At 65.8% G+C, this 13,316-nt stretch overlaps 1 protein-coding gene across 1 annotated transcript; it reads right to left on the bottom strand.

Annotated features, from left to right (window-relative positions):
* Positions 1–2,952: 2,952 nt before the first annotated feature.
* Positions 2,953–6,658, bottom strand: LOC126952143 (MAPK-interacting and spindle-stabilizing protein-like). The gene has a single exon (XM_050786541.1). The coding sequence runs from the start codon at positions 4,020–4,022 to the stop codon at positions 3,345–3,347; it is 678 nt and encodes a 225-aa protein (XP_050642498.1). The 5' UTR covers positions 4,023–6,658; the 3' UTR covers positions 2,953–3,344.
* Positions 6,659–13,316: the final 6,658 nt, after the last annotated feature.

Below are 13,316 nucleotides of genomic sequence, written 5' to 3'. Positions count from 1 at the left end.
GGCTGGTCTTGAACCCCTGACCTCAGGTGATCCGCCCGCCTCCGCCTCCCAAAGTGCTGGGATTACAGGCGTGAACCACTGCAGCCCGCCTGCCCTCACCGTCTCTTTAAAACACCAAATGATATCAGGTCTGGGAGTCCTGGGCTCCTGGCAAGACCCCTGACATGGTCTGATCCCCTCTGCCTCAAACGCTGAGCCTCCAGCCACGTGTCCCCCGCCCATCCGTGTCCTTCAGAGCTCTGCCTGTCAGAAGGGCCTCTGCTTCGGGTCCCCTTGCAGGGGGCTGGGGGTGCCCCCAACAGACAACCACATCCTAGCCCTGAAACCTCAAAATGTGATCTTACTGAGAAGAAGGGGCTTTGCAGGGGGTTACGTCAGGATCTCTGGTGTGATAGCCCAGGGTTCCCTGGGCAGGCTCTGAATCAATGGCCACTGCCTGCCTGAGACGGAGGCGGAGAGAGGAGATGCAGACGTGGGGGAGACGCCGTGGGACCGGGGGGCAGAGATGGGCGACACGGCCACAGCCACCAACGCCTGAGCCGGCAGGGGCTGGGGAGGCAGACGGGGTCCTCCCCTGGATCCCCAGAGGGGTACAGCCCTGCCTGCCCCGTGGCTTTGGAGTTCTGGCCTCCAGAGGCGGGCATGAGCGTCTGTTGTGCCTGCCTGCGTGGGTTTTTCAGCAGCTGGGAGGAGAAGGCACCTTGCGAGAGTGTGATGCCTGCTCCGGAATCACCTCCCCGACGCACACCGGGGCTGCAGCCTGGGGGGCTCCCTGGAGCCTGAGCTGTGGGGGAAGAAGGGGCCCCACCTGTCCCTGGGGAGCCCCTGGAAGGAAGAGGGAGCTCTCGGAGGTGGGGCCGGGGGGTGCATCTCCCACCTGTCTTCCCGGTTCTGTCCAGCTGGGAACCGTGTCCTCGCCCCTCCCCACACTCCCACCTTGTGCCTGGTGCTCGAGCTTTGGGATGGTCCCTCCAGACCCTGGTGCAGAGCAGACCCAGGAGGCCCCTCTGCCCTCTGGGAGCCTCAGGTCAGGCGGCAGGTGGGGCTGGGGCAGGTCCTGGACTGAGTGGCTGGACCTTCAGGGAGTGGGGGCCGCCTGAGGGGGTGACAGGGCCCTTCAGTGGCTCCTGTGGCTCTCCAGGCTGGGAGCAGCAGATCCGGGTTTGGAAGCTCTGGCTCTGGGAAGGGGCCTACGTGTGTCCCTCCTTCCTGAGGCCAGGGCAGGTGACCCGACGGGAGCTGATGGGGGATGGAAAGGACTCTCCAGAGCTGACCCTTCTGGGAACAGAGCACGGCAGGGCCCCGGCCCCTGGGCTGGGAGGGGAGCCGCCTGTTCGTCTTCGTGGCGCAGCAGCCTTTGGAGGACGTGACCTGGACGAACACCTCGGGGGATGGGTTTCCACGTGTGCAGGGGAAAGAGGGGGTGCAGCGGGCAGGTCCCCCAACCCCTGCAGCCTCCCCTCCCTGGGGCCCCGCCCAGGCCCGAGGACTCCCCACTGCCGACGAGCCCTCAGAAGCCCCCAGGCTCCCCAGCCAGGCACTACCTCGTCCCTCACAGCTTCCCTGAATTCAAACTTGAAAACTCTACCTCCTACTCCCCAGATCTGGGTGGTGCGGCAGCCACGGATACCTGTAACCCCAGCAAGGTTCCTGCGCAGGGCGGGTGGGCAGTGGGGTCTCGGGCCGTGGGTCCAGGTGGGTGCGGCCCCCAGGGCCAGGCAGAGTGGGGGAGGCCCGGCACCTCCCGGGCAGTGGGTGGGGTCTCCAGGCAGGCCAGGCCCTGCCACTGGAAGGGAGGTGGCCCCTTTACCACCAACCTGTGGCTGTCACTGGGGCAGGTGTGGCTGGACCAGGAAGCCCTCCTCACTGGTCCCTGGCTGCCTCCATCCTGTCCCCAGGCCCCGCTCCTGCTGTGACGCTCAGGTGACTCTGGGTCACCTGCTCAGAGAGGCCCCCTAGGGCCACCGGCTGCCCCCTCGGTAGCTTCCTTCAGCACAGGCTGAGGTGTCTCCACTCAGGGGCTCCCCCTTCCCCCAGAACCTCAACCTGAGCTGGCCACAGAAGAGTCAGGGAAGATTCCTGAGCAAAAGAAGGAGGGAGGAAGGAAGGAGGGAGGGAGGGAGGGAGGGAAGGAGGGAGGGAGGGAGGGAGGGAGAGAGGAGAAGAGGAAGGAGGAAGGAGGGGGAGGGAGGAGGGGGAAGGAGGGACGGAGAAGAAGGAGGAGGAGGGGGAGGGAAAGAGGAGGGACGGAGGGAGGGAGGGAGGGAGGAACGGAGGGAGGGAGGGAGGGAGGGAGGAGGAGAGGAAGGAGGAAGGAGGGGGGGGAGGGAGGAGGGGGAAGGAGGGAGGGAGAAGGAGGAGGAGGGGGGGGAGGGAAAGAGGAGGGACGGAGGGAGGGAGGGAGGGAGGGAGGGAGGAGGAGAGGAAGGAGGAAGGAGGGGGGAAGGAGGAAGGAGGAAGGAGGGGGGGAGGGAGGAGGGGGAAGGAGGGAGGGAGAAGAAGAGGAGGAGGGGGGGGAGGGAAAGAGGAGGGAAGGGAGGGAGGGAGGGGGGAGGGAGGAGGAGAGGAAGGAGGAAGGAGGGAGGAGGAGAGGAAGGAGGAAGGAGGGGGAGGGAGGAGGGGGAAGGAGGGAGGGAGAAGGAGGAGGAGGAGGGGGAGGGAAAGAGGAGGGAAGGAAGGGAGGGAGGGAGGGAGGGAGGGAGGAGGAGAGGAAGGAGGAAGGAGGGGGAAGGAGGAAGGAGGAAGGAGGGGGAGGGAGGAGGGGGAAGGAGGGAGAGAGAAGGAGGAGGAGGGGGAGGGAAAGAGGAGGGAAGGAAGGGAGGGAGCCTCTCCTAGGAACCTCAAGGGCCTCTGGGGACAGGTGCAGTGTCTGGGGCTCTGTCCTCAGCTGGGCCCTTTGCATGGCTGGGGTCTGTGCTCGTGTGGTTAAAATAAGGAGCTGGTCCAAGCATAGGTGCATGAACTGCAGGCTTTATTACTATACAAAGACTTTTTTCTGTTTTGTTCCCAGTGCTTACGGCGGGGGGAGAGGAGAGGAGGAAGCGTGCAGGGAGGATCTGGGTACGCCCCGCAAGCCCCAGCAGGGTCCTTCCTGTCACACCCCGTGCAATGCAGCAGGCTCTGTGGAGAGTGAGCCCCACTGCAGTGTGGGGTGCGTCTTCATCCGAGGGGTGCTTGGAGGGACTGGCCAGACGGGCACAGCGGCGAGGAGGTGCTGGGATGTGGAAGGTCCCCGAGCTCCGGGCGGTGCTGGACGAGCTCAGGCTCACAGGTGTGGCCCTGCCTGGCCCAAGCTCTCAAGGTGCATCCAAAGCTTGTGTTCCATGCACCTTGTAGTCCAGGGCTCACCTGTGGGGTCTGGTGAGGCGGAGGCCACATTCTGGGGGTGGCACTCCAAGTTCTTCCGCACACACATTGCTCAGGCGGCAGCAGCCTGTGGGGTGGTTTCGGCCGGCCCTGCGGGGACTGCCCCATCTCCCCAGAGAGGAAAGGGGCTCTGGTGATGGCCCCAGCGTAGGGGGCTCAACCTGCAGAGCCCCACTTGGGGACAGCTCCAGATGACACCTCGTGAGTCGCCTGGAGTGGAGGGGCCCCCGGTGCAGGGCTGCGGGGCCCCAAGCACCTGCCTTCCCTATCCCATGGCCTTGCAGCTGGGCACTGGCCCCGCCCGCCTCAGCCCCAGAGATGGTCCCTGGAGGGAGAGTGTGGTCTGCACCCCACGGCTGGTCCTTGGCTGGCCCCTGGAGGACGAGGCTCAGGGCTGGCCCCAGGAACCTCCCAGAGGTCTCTGGGTCCTGCTGCCTGGCTGCTGGGAGGCTGTGATGTTGTCCCTGCCGGGCATATGTGCTCCCTGCCCTGGGCTCAGGCACTTTGGGGGACGCAGCTGCTTCTGTCTCGGCCTCCCCAGGTGGGGAGGGGGCTGAGGGCTGTGGGGTGGGGCCAGGCCCATACCATGGGGCCCACAGCATCTGCCCAGGGACTACAGCTCGAGGTCCCCGGGAGGCTGGGTGGGCGCAGGCCATGGCGGCGGGGGGGGGGGGTGCACAGGAGCCCCAGACCCTGGCGGCTTCACACTGATGAGCTGCGGGTGGGCACAGGCCATAGTGAAGGGGGTACGAGAGCCCTAGATGAGGCGGCTTCACACTGATGAGCTGCAGGGCAGGCAGCTCTCTCCTCTAACGGTGATCAGGCCGCGGATGGACGGTTTTACCAGACAGTATTAGACAGAGAGCCAGGTCTAACCGTGTCTGGTAAGACGCTCATCGGCCGGCGGTGGTGTGCGTGGCCTCCGGGTCCTGGGCTGGTGTCTGCAGGGCCTGTGAAGGGAAGGCCCTGGGGGTGGCTCCCCCCACCTCCTGCGGCTGCCCTGATCCCTCCTGGGTCTGCAGAACGAGGCCCTGACGTGCCTCCCTGGCAGCCTCCATCCCAGCACCTGGTCCTAGCCCAGTCCGGCTGTGTGGGGGTACCCGGGAGCCATCTGGTCACCTGGCCCTGCTCTTGGCAAAGGCTCCCTGCAGCCGCTCGCTGGCTCCCTGACGCTGGGTCAGGTTAATGAGTAACAGCGAAGGGCAGCCTCTCCCCAGTGGCCACCCCCTCCCCAGGCTGGGGCTTTGCGTGAGGGTGCAGTCCCAGGCTCCCCGGTTGCAGACCAAAAGGATTAAACAACGGGTAATCCTGGTCTGGTGGGTTTTGGACAAAATTTCCGTTCTTGTTGACTGGGGGAAGGAATGAGACCCCTTGCCCCTCACCAGCACAGCACGGGGTGTCCCCGCTCCCCTGCGTGGGGGGGCTCAGGAATCTGAATCCACCTTGTCCTTTCCGCGCCCCCAGCAGACCCTCCGTGGAGCCTGGACCGCCTGAGGGAGGCCACTGTTCCTCTTCCCTCTCCAGCCCTGGCATCCTGGCCTTATGGCCTTTCCTGGAGCCAGGTCACCCCAAAACCCAGCCTGGGAGGTTGCGGGGATGAGGCAGAGGGGCTCCGGGAGGGGGAACAGGAAGCCCTCCAGGCGACCTGTGGAGGCACCGAGGGGTCCTCAAGGTGTCAGACCCAGCCTGGGTGTGAGTGACCTGGGGGCACCCCCGGCAGAGGCCAGCCCTTCCCCTGGGGGCTGGGCTTTGGAGCTGACACAGGCCCTCTGCCGCCCCGCTCAGCCCTCCGCCCTCACCCATCTGCTGGCCCCGCTTGGCCCCCGGCCCCAGCCCATCTCTGGAGTAGGAGCTCCGGACGTGCCTCGGTGGGGTCTCCGGCGAGCGGTGGGTCACCTTTGAACATCGTTACCAGACAGTGTTAGAGTCAAGCTGGGAAATCCAGCACTGTCCGGTAAGATGCTCACAGGGGCCCGGGAGGGACATGGGATCCCTCAAGGCAGGCAGGGGCTGCTGTGGAAGTCCAGGGAAGACCTGGAGAGGTGAGCAGCCAGGAGTGGCGCCGGGACCGGACAGGGCTGGCAGAAAGGGGCTTGGCGGCCCTAAGACTGCAGACAGGGCCACGCTCCCTGCCTCCTCCAGGGCAAGGGGACCCTGAGGCCACAGACCTGGGGCCATGGGGGGGCTGGTCTGCTCTGTGGCTGGCCCACCCTGTCCGGCGGGAGGCAAGATGGCTGCAGCCAGGCTGGGTGGGCTCCCAAGCTGGGTGGGGCGGCTTCCTCTGGGTTCCACGTGGCTCCCGGCTGGGCCTTGCCCTCCTGAGCCCTTTGTTGGGTCCTGCTCGGCCCGCACCTGCTGGGTGTGGCAGCAGTACCTGCCCGGGCGCTGTGGGCAGGGCCCGGACATCTGAGCGTCCTAATCCCCAGATCACCGTGTAGCACCCTGGGTGCAGCTGCAGGGAGCATTGCATTCCGGGGTCTCTGAGAGGCTGGTTGGGGGGGCCCCAGCCCCTTTCCCAAGGTCACAACCTCCCATCACTCTCCCCAGAGCCTTCTGGCCCGGATGGGGTGGGGTCGGGTGAGCAGGCTGTGGGAGGGGGAGCGTGGGGCTCGGTGGGAGGCCCTGGGCCAGGATGGGGTCGGCCGGTCGCTGCGTGCAGGGCCCCGCCGTCATCATTACCAGGCAGTATTAGAGACCTGACTCCATCCAATGCTGCCCAGTAAGATGGCCACGGCTGCCCGAGCTGGGCCTGGGGCCGCCCGGCTGGGGGTTGCATGGGGCTCGCTGGGGGCCTCAGAGTTGGGGGGCCTCGTCCTCCTGGGGCACTGAGGGCAGCATTGCCAGAGGGAAGGGGCTGAGGTGAGCCCCACCCGCCAGCCCTGCCGAGTCCAGCAGCCACTGGCTTTGGGGCCTGGGGTAGGCACCTGGGGGACCGAAGTGTCCTGGCCAGGGGGTCAAGGACCGGGTCAGAGTGGGGCCGACATAGACCCTCTGCCCGCCCCGCTCGGCCTCCGCCCCCACCCATCTGCGGGGGACCTTCCCTCGGGGTGGTCCAATCGGAAGGCCTGGACAGCAGCCGCAGCCCCTAGGGCCCCGCGTGCTGCCCGTCTGAGGTCGGGGACAAGGGCCTCTGTCTCTAGGATGGCGTTCCGGGAGCCACTTCCCTGCCCAGCTCCTCCTCTCCTCAAAGACCTGGTGTCTGCCAGGCTCTCAGACAGAACGGTCCCTCCCACCTGGAAACCCCTCTCCCATGCTGCCCTGCTCACTGCACAGCATCTGCGGGTGGGGGTGGGACGGGAGTGCGGGCGGGGTGGGGGTGCAGGTGGGAGTGGGTGGGGTGGGGATGGGGTGCGGGTGGAGGCGGGGGTGGAGGTGGGGGTGCAGGGGTGGGGGTGTGGGGCCAGGGGCGGGGTGGGGGTGGGGCAGGCTCCTGGCTATGCCCAGCCGTCCCTGCGGTTTCTGTGTCTGCTGGTCTGGGGTCTGACCCGGGCACAGAGGGAGACCGGCCACAAACAGACACCGGCAGCCGAGCCTCAGACGCTGTGGGGGCCGGGCCGCCTCTGCAGGGGCAGGAGGAAGTAGACGGCCCTGTGGCCCCTCCTTGCTCAGGGCCTGAGGCAGGTTCAGCTCCCAGGCCAGACCAAGGCTCCCTGCCCACTGGACACACCATCCTTCCTGTCCTCCTTCCCGCCCCTTCTCTGCCCCCACTCGGGTGCTGACCGGGCCCAGAGAGCTGGCCAGAGCCACTCTTCAAGATTTCTGGCACCTTCCACCCACAGAGGCTGTAGGGGACACAGGCCCTGTCTGCCCGACCACAACAAACGTTGCTTCCGCCCACCCCCACCTGCTGCCAGGTCCACCCGGTTCCAGTCTCCTCCTCCAAAGGCCACGTCTCCGAGGACCTGACCCAGCTTCCCTCACACCTGGACCCTCTCCAGAGACCCCACACCAGGCCTCCAGCCTGTCAGGCTCCAGGCATCGGGCTTCCCCTTTCCATCACCTCACAGGCCTTCACCACCGATCCCATAAAATCCCATCAAATCAGTGCTTCAGGCCGGGCGCGGTGGCTCAAGCCTGAAATCCCAGCACTTTGGGAGGCCGAGACGGGCGGATCACGAGGTCAGGAGATCGAGACCATCCTGGCGAACACGGTGAAACCCCGTCTCTACTAAAAAATACAAAAAACTAGCCGGGCGAGGTGGCGGGCGCCTGTAGTCCCAGCTACACGGGAGGCTGAGGCAGGAGAATGGCGTGAACCCGGGAGGCGGAGCTTGCAGTGAGCTGAGATCCGGCCACTGCACTCCAGCCTGGGCGGCAGAGCGAGACTCTGTCTCAAAAAAAAAAAAGAAAAATCAGTGCTTCAGGGACACAATTTCACCTGTTTTCTGAGCTGAGGGAGACGAAGATTTCCCGTTCAGAGTCGAATTTCAGCTCCATTCCTTGCTGCCAGGCTGCGTGGGGGGCCGCAGGTACCCGGCACTCGTCCCTTGCAGCTGGGGCCAAACACTGCCCCCACCCAGGGGATGGCCTCCCACTGCCAGGTTCAGGGCCCCGGGCCAGTGTCCCCAGGCTCTTGGCTACCCAGGGCCAGCCTTCTCAGTGACCCCACAGGGCCAGAGCTGGCCTGGCCGCCCAGGCTTGTCAGCCACTGCATTCTCACCTGGGAGACTGAGGGGCACACGGCAGAGGCTCGTACCCAGGGGCAGACCTGTGTGGCAGGCGGGTGGGAGACGCCTCCTTCCTAAGTTCCAGGGCAGGATTCCCAGGCGCCTCCTGAGCCCAGAAGCTGTAAAGCCAGCGAGCAGCTAGCAGGAGAGGCCGGACCTGGCTCCCGGGCTGGGCGGGGAGATGGTCACCCCGGCCGGCAGGCTCAACTGGGGGACCCAGGACTTTGCAGGGCCCTGTGCCTGGCACAGGGGTGAGGGGCAAGGAGTGCAGCGGGCAGGCGGCCGAGTCTTACCGTGGCCACAGGTCAAGAAATGAAAAGTGAAAATGGACGGTCCCTGTTTTCCGAGAGCCCCACGCGGTGCTTTCTTGTCAACCGTCGCCGGGAAGTGGAGCCAGCGACGTGCCAGTTGAGGTGTTGGGTTAATCATCACCGCGGGGCCAGACTCAGCTTGGGAAAATCGAGGAGTGAGTCAGGAGGCCCAGAGCCGCCCCACCAAGGGGTTCTCTGTGGAACACATGCCCCGGGCAGGCGCCCCTCGGCTCCCCTGGCCGCCCTGCCCGCCTGCCTGGCCGGGTCCCACCTGCACAGGCCGGGGTGGGGTGGGAGCGCCCGGCGAGGAATGTGATCCCAGCGTGAAAAACTAACTTGTTGGTTAACCTGCCCGACGGGCTTAATCAATGGTGAGGTCTCGGAGAACAAAGCCTGAAATCCAACCCGCCCCAACCGCGGAGCCGAGCCGGGAGCCAGAGGCTGCTGGGGGTGGGGTGCGGAGCTCAGCCTGGCCAGCACTCAGCTTCTTCCCTCCGCGTTGCTGGCGCTACACGTCTGCGAGGCAAAGCCGCCATTTCACCCACACGGCGGGCATGGATTTGCAGCCCTCTCAGGCTGGCTGTGAGCACGGCCCCCGCGTCCGGGCCATGTCCACCAGCCCCACAGAGAACAAACCAGGCTCCACAACCTCGGCCCGTCTCATCTTTCCCTAAATACGGTAAAAAATGTTCTGACAAACTCATTTCGCAAATAAATATTTGCAAATCACCAAAATGTCTGAAAATGAACCGCAGACTGCATCTGCGTTTTCACAAACGCAAACCTTAATTTTGCCAGATTCAACGTGCTGCCAACCGCGCTTTTGAGCGTTTCATCTGGGTTACTAGAAAAACAGAACAAAACCACCTCATTCCCCAGACACTCAGCCTAAACGAGGCCTGAGACGCTCCCAGGGGGTTAATTAAAGCAACAGCTTTTCACGCCCTGAGAATTTTGTTCATCAAGGACAATGAACCTTCCCTCCCACCACCAGGATCAATCAGTTCCCAAACTTTAAGAAAACCAACGATCGGGCCGCTAAACGCGTTCAAGTGCCCCTGCGGCAAGTTCAAGGCTGGGCCCCGGTGGGTCAGACCTTGCTCCTGGCTACAGCCACCGTACTGTGCGGTTTCGCATTTAAGTAAAAACCTGTACAAGAGACGTCGTCCCCGCCCCAGTCACAGTGTGGGGCCTGGGAACCCGCTCCACCTTCTTCGGGCTGAGCCCCACCTGTACCAGACCAGCCATGGCCCCAGGCGCCAACCTCACTGTCCCCGGGCTCGGCAGGCCTCTGAGCAGAGGGTGCGGAGACCGAGCCCTTCCCAACGCAGACTCCAGAGCCCAAGGGAGACGCCGCCCGGGCCAAACCCTTCTCCGCACCCACCTCTGAGGCGACGGCCTCCCCTCTCCGCACAAAGTGCCTCAGGACGGCAGTGGTTGCTTCTGGAGAGAACTTTCTAGAAGGTCTGCTATCAGGTAGGCGGCAAGAACATGACCCCTCTCGGAGGCTGCCCTCTGCCCAGGCCCTGCCCCGGCACTGATGGCCTGAGGGCACCCCATGCCTGGAGCCCACACACTGTGCCCGTGCCTGGAAGATGCAGCCTGTGGGCCCAAGATGGCTCCGCACCCGAAACCCAGCCGCGTCCGCGCCGGGGCCCACCTTTCCCTGGGAGGGAAGGACCCGCTCCGGCCTGTGTCTGCAGTGACTGGAGCTCCCCTGGATGCTGGCCGGGGTGGCGACGGCCCATCTGTCACCTGCGCCCCTGCCCCGCGTCGGCCATGGAGGGGCTGGCGAGGCCTCCCCTGCAGGAAGTGGCCTCCCCCACCAACCCCGCGCCTCGGCCTCCCCGCTGCCCGCCCTCACCTGCCCCCCCACTCTTACCTGCCCCGACAGGTTCCACCGCTGCTCCCGCCCCAACCCTGCAGCCAGCGCCTCCCGTGTGCCAGGCCCGGGTGGGTGTGAACCAGCTTCAGAAGGAATGGGGGGGACCCAAGCCCCTGTCCGTCCGGGTCCACAGAGCTGGGCACTTGGCCTCAGCCAGGGTCAGGCCTCAGGGCGTCTGTCGGCACGGGGCGTCCATTGGCGCGGGGAGACCTGCCCGCTGCCCTGCAAAGGTGAGCTTCCTGCTTCTGCTCAGGCGAAGCCCTGGCACAGGAAAAGTCAGTTCAGACCTGCACAGCTGGATAACTCGCCCCTCTCTGGGAGAGTTTCGAGGGTGACGGGACAATGGGAGGTGGTGGCGAGGTGGGGGCCTCGGGAGGGAAGAGCCGGCTCGGCCGGGCTCGCCTTACAAGGAGCGCTGCTCCCCGCCCCACACAGGTGCGAGCTCCCGCTGGCCAATCTCTGCTCCTGGCCCCCGACAGGTGTGTCCCCTGGGCTCCCATAGGCCGGGCGGGAGGCGGGCTGGTGACGCTGACGCAGGCCCAGGTCCCGCACACGCGTCCTGCCCCCACCTTGCCGCCCACTGAGGTTGAACAAAAGTCAGGATGGGAAGGCTTCTGTGGGGCCTGCGTGGAGCGTGGGCGACAGGGCAGGGACAGGGGAGGCCGCGGGCAACTCTCACCCCTCCACCCCCGCCTCCCCGCCCCCAGCTCCGCAGGGCTCCTTCCCAGGCTGCCTTAGAAGCGGGTGGGGTGGCCCCAGGGTGGGTCCAACCTGCCTGCCACCTCCCTGCAGTGCTGGTGCCCTGTCCCATGGGGCCAAGGCCTCTCGTGGACAGAGGGCAGGGGCCAGACCTGCCGGTCTTAGCTCCAGGCCCCCAGCCAGCCCCTAATTTTGGAGCAATGAAGGGACCCCTGCAGGCCTATGTGGGTCTCAAGATCCGTCTCCTCGCCAGGGCCTCGCAGGAGCTATGTGCTCCCAGTCCCACCCCAATGGGCAGGAGGCTCCGAGACCCCACAGACCCACAGCTGGGTGAATGAGGGAGGGGTGTGGGTGCCTTCCTGAGCCTTCAGGGAGAGCTGAAGCCCCAGTAGCCCCCGGAACACCCCTCTTTGGGCTCTGGAGGTCACTTTGGAGCCCCTGGACTGGGGTACAAGTTTTCTTCTGGGAGCTTGGAAGGCCTGGGGGACCAGGAGTCTGGGGGTGGGGAGGGCAGGGCCCCCGCCCTGTCCGGGAAGCGACCCTCCCATGGCAACGTGTTTGCTTCTCGTGGTTCCCAGTGGAAGGGCCCATAGTGAAATCACAAACAGTCCGTAATTAGCCCGACCGGCAGAGAGGTCCCGGCGGACACCACGATTTTCCATAACAAGCTCTGGGAGCTCCGCTGGGAGCCTCGTCACCGAGGGCCTGTGCCGGGCGCTCCTGGCACTGTTTTCACTCTGCCCCAGGGGTTGGGGCTTGGGAAAGCTCAGGCGACTGCCCTGTGCCTGGTCTTTAGAAATGGGCGGGGCCGGGGGCTGGGACGGCCGGAGGCTCACTGGCGCTGGCCTCTGGCCCTGGCGTGGGGTCTGAGCCACTTCCTGGCAGGGCTTTTGGAAGCGGGCCCCGGGGGCACCGGTGACCTCTGACCCACTGCCCTCGCCCCAACAGGCCCTTCCTCGGACAGTCAGGGCCCGGCCCACTCTGATGCCCACTCAGGTGTCTGTGTGGGACAGGTGGGGGTGGGGTCAGCACACACCCGGCCGGGGGGCTCTTGTCTTCTGGGGAGAATGAGGCACTGCCCACACCTCCAAATCCAGAGTCTGCGGTTGGCGTCCGAGTGGGAGAAGCCCGGACCCCCGTCTCGGGCTCACACCCCAGCTGCCCACACGCCGCCTCACTCACTGGTCCCAGACGTGGCCCTTGGCCCCCTGCGCGGCGGGACCTGCCTGGGAGCTGGTCGAGTGTCGGGACAGGTGTGGTCAGATTTCATGGAGCGACGGGGCGGCTGGTGAGCCACTGGAAGCCGTGGGGACCAGGCAGAGTCGAGCTGCGCTGGGGGCTGTGTCCACAGGCTGCATGGTTCCCACGGCTGTGGCTGTCCGGGAATGGGCAAGAGGTGGGCAGAAGAGTGACAGCCCCTTGGACGGGACGGGATGGGACGGGACGTCTGGGCAAAGGCTCCGGGGAGGGAGGGCCGAGGGCAGAGCTTCGGGAGAGGCTGCTCTTTTCTCCAAGGGCCACAGAGAATCGTGGAGGGAAGGGCCGCTTTGGACGTGGACATGGGTCCCTAGGTGCTGGCCGAGGCTCTGAGCAGCAGGGAGAGGCGGGGGGCAGGAGGGGCCGAGGGCCGGGTCTGGGGGCTTCGGTGGTCTTGGAATTGGCTGGTGGGGGGTGGTGAAGGTGGGGCTCTTCCCGGCTGTGGAGGGAAACCTGCTGCCTGGGGAGTCCTGGTGGGAGCTTGGGGCCTCTGACGTGGTGTGCCTCAGCGAGAAGAAAGGGGACCGCTGGCCTTAGACCCCAGAAGCCCCCCTCATGAGTCCATGGGCTGCAGCCCTGAGCCTCCCAGGATGGGCCTGGCTCCGTGGGCTGCTCCGACCGGCCAGAGCCTGTGCAGCCACTCCTGAGGGTGGCCCTGGGAGGGCCAGGACGCAGGCACACAGCCCCACCCCCACCCTTGTCTCAATTAGGGGCAGGGGTGTCGCTGGGACCCACGGGCATCCTCAGGTGAGTCTGGCAGGACTAGGGCCCGGTTGGATGGAGCAGGCGGCCCGGGAGGCCCCTCTGGTCCACGCTGCCTCATGCACACGTCCTCCGTTCTGTCCAGGCCCCAGGAGCAGTTCTTCCTGGACCCCCTCTTGGTTTGCAGGAGCCTGGGGGCAGCTCTGACTGAGACAGGGAGAGAGAGAACACAGGTGAGGTCCCGCCAGGGAACACCTCGCAGAGCCGTGCGTCCCTGTACCGTCTCCCTCCCTCGGACACAGGCCAAGGCCCCACGGAGGACAGACAGTGGCCCCCGCGTGCCCTCTGACCTGATCAGGCCCAGTGTGAGCAGGAAGCAAACTCCACTGACCTCCACTGAGCGGAGAGCCTGGCGCCTCCTTCCTTCCC

Source organism: Macaca thibetana, chromosome 1, assembly GCF_024542745.1.
Source record: "Macaca thibetana thibetana isolate TM-01 chromosome 1, ASM2454274v1, whole genome shotgun sequence".
Lineage (NCBI taxonomy): Eukaryota > Metazoa > Chordata > Mammalia > Primates > Cercopithecidae > Macaca > Macaca thibetana.
This window is presented reverse-complemented; position numbering and strand designations above follow the sequence as displayed.

Coding starts and splice junctions, on each gene's coding strand:
- LOC126952143 (XM_050786541.1), bottom strand. CDS start 4,022: ATGGCCTGCGCCCACCCAGCCTCCCGGGGACCTCGAGCTGTAGTCCCT.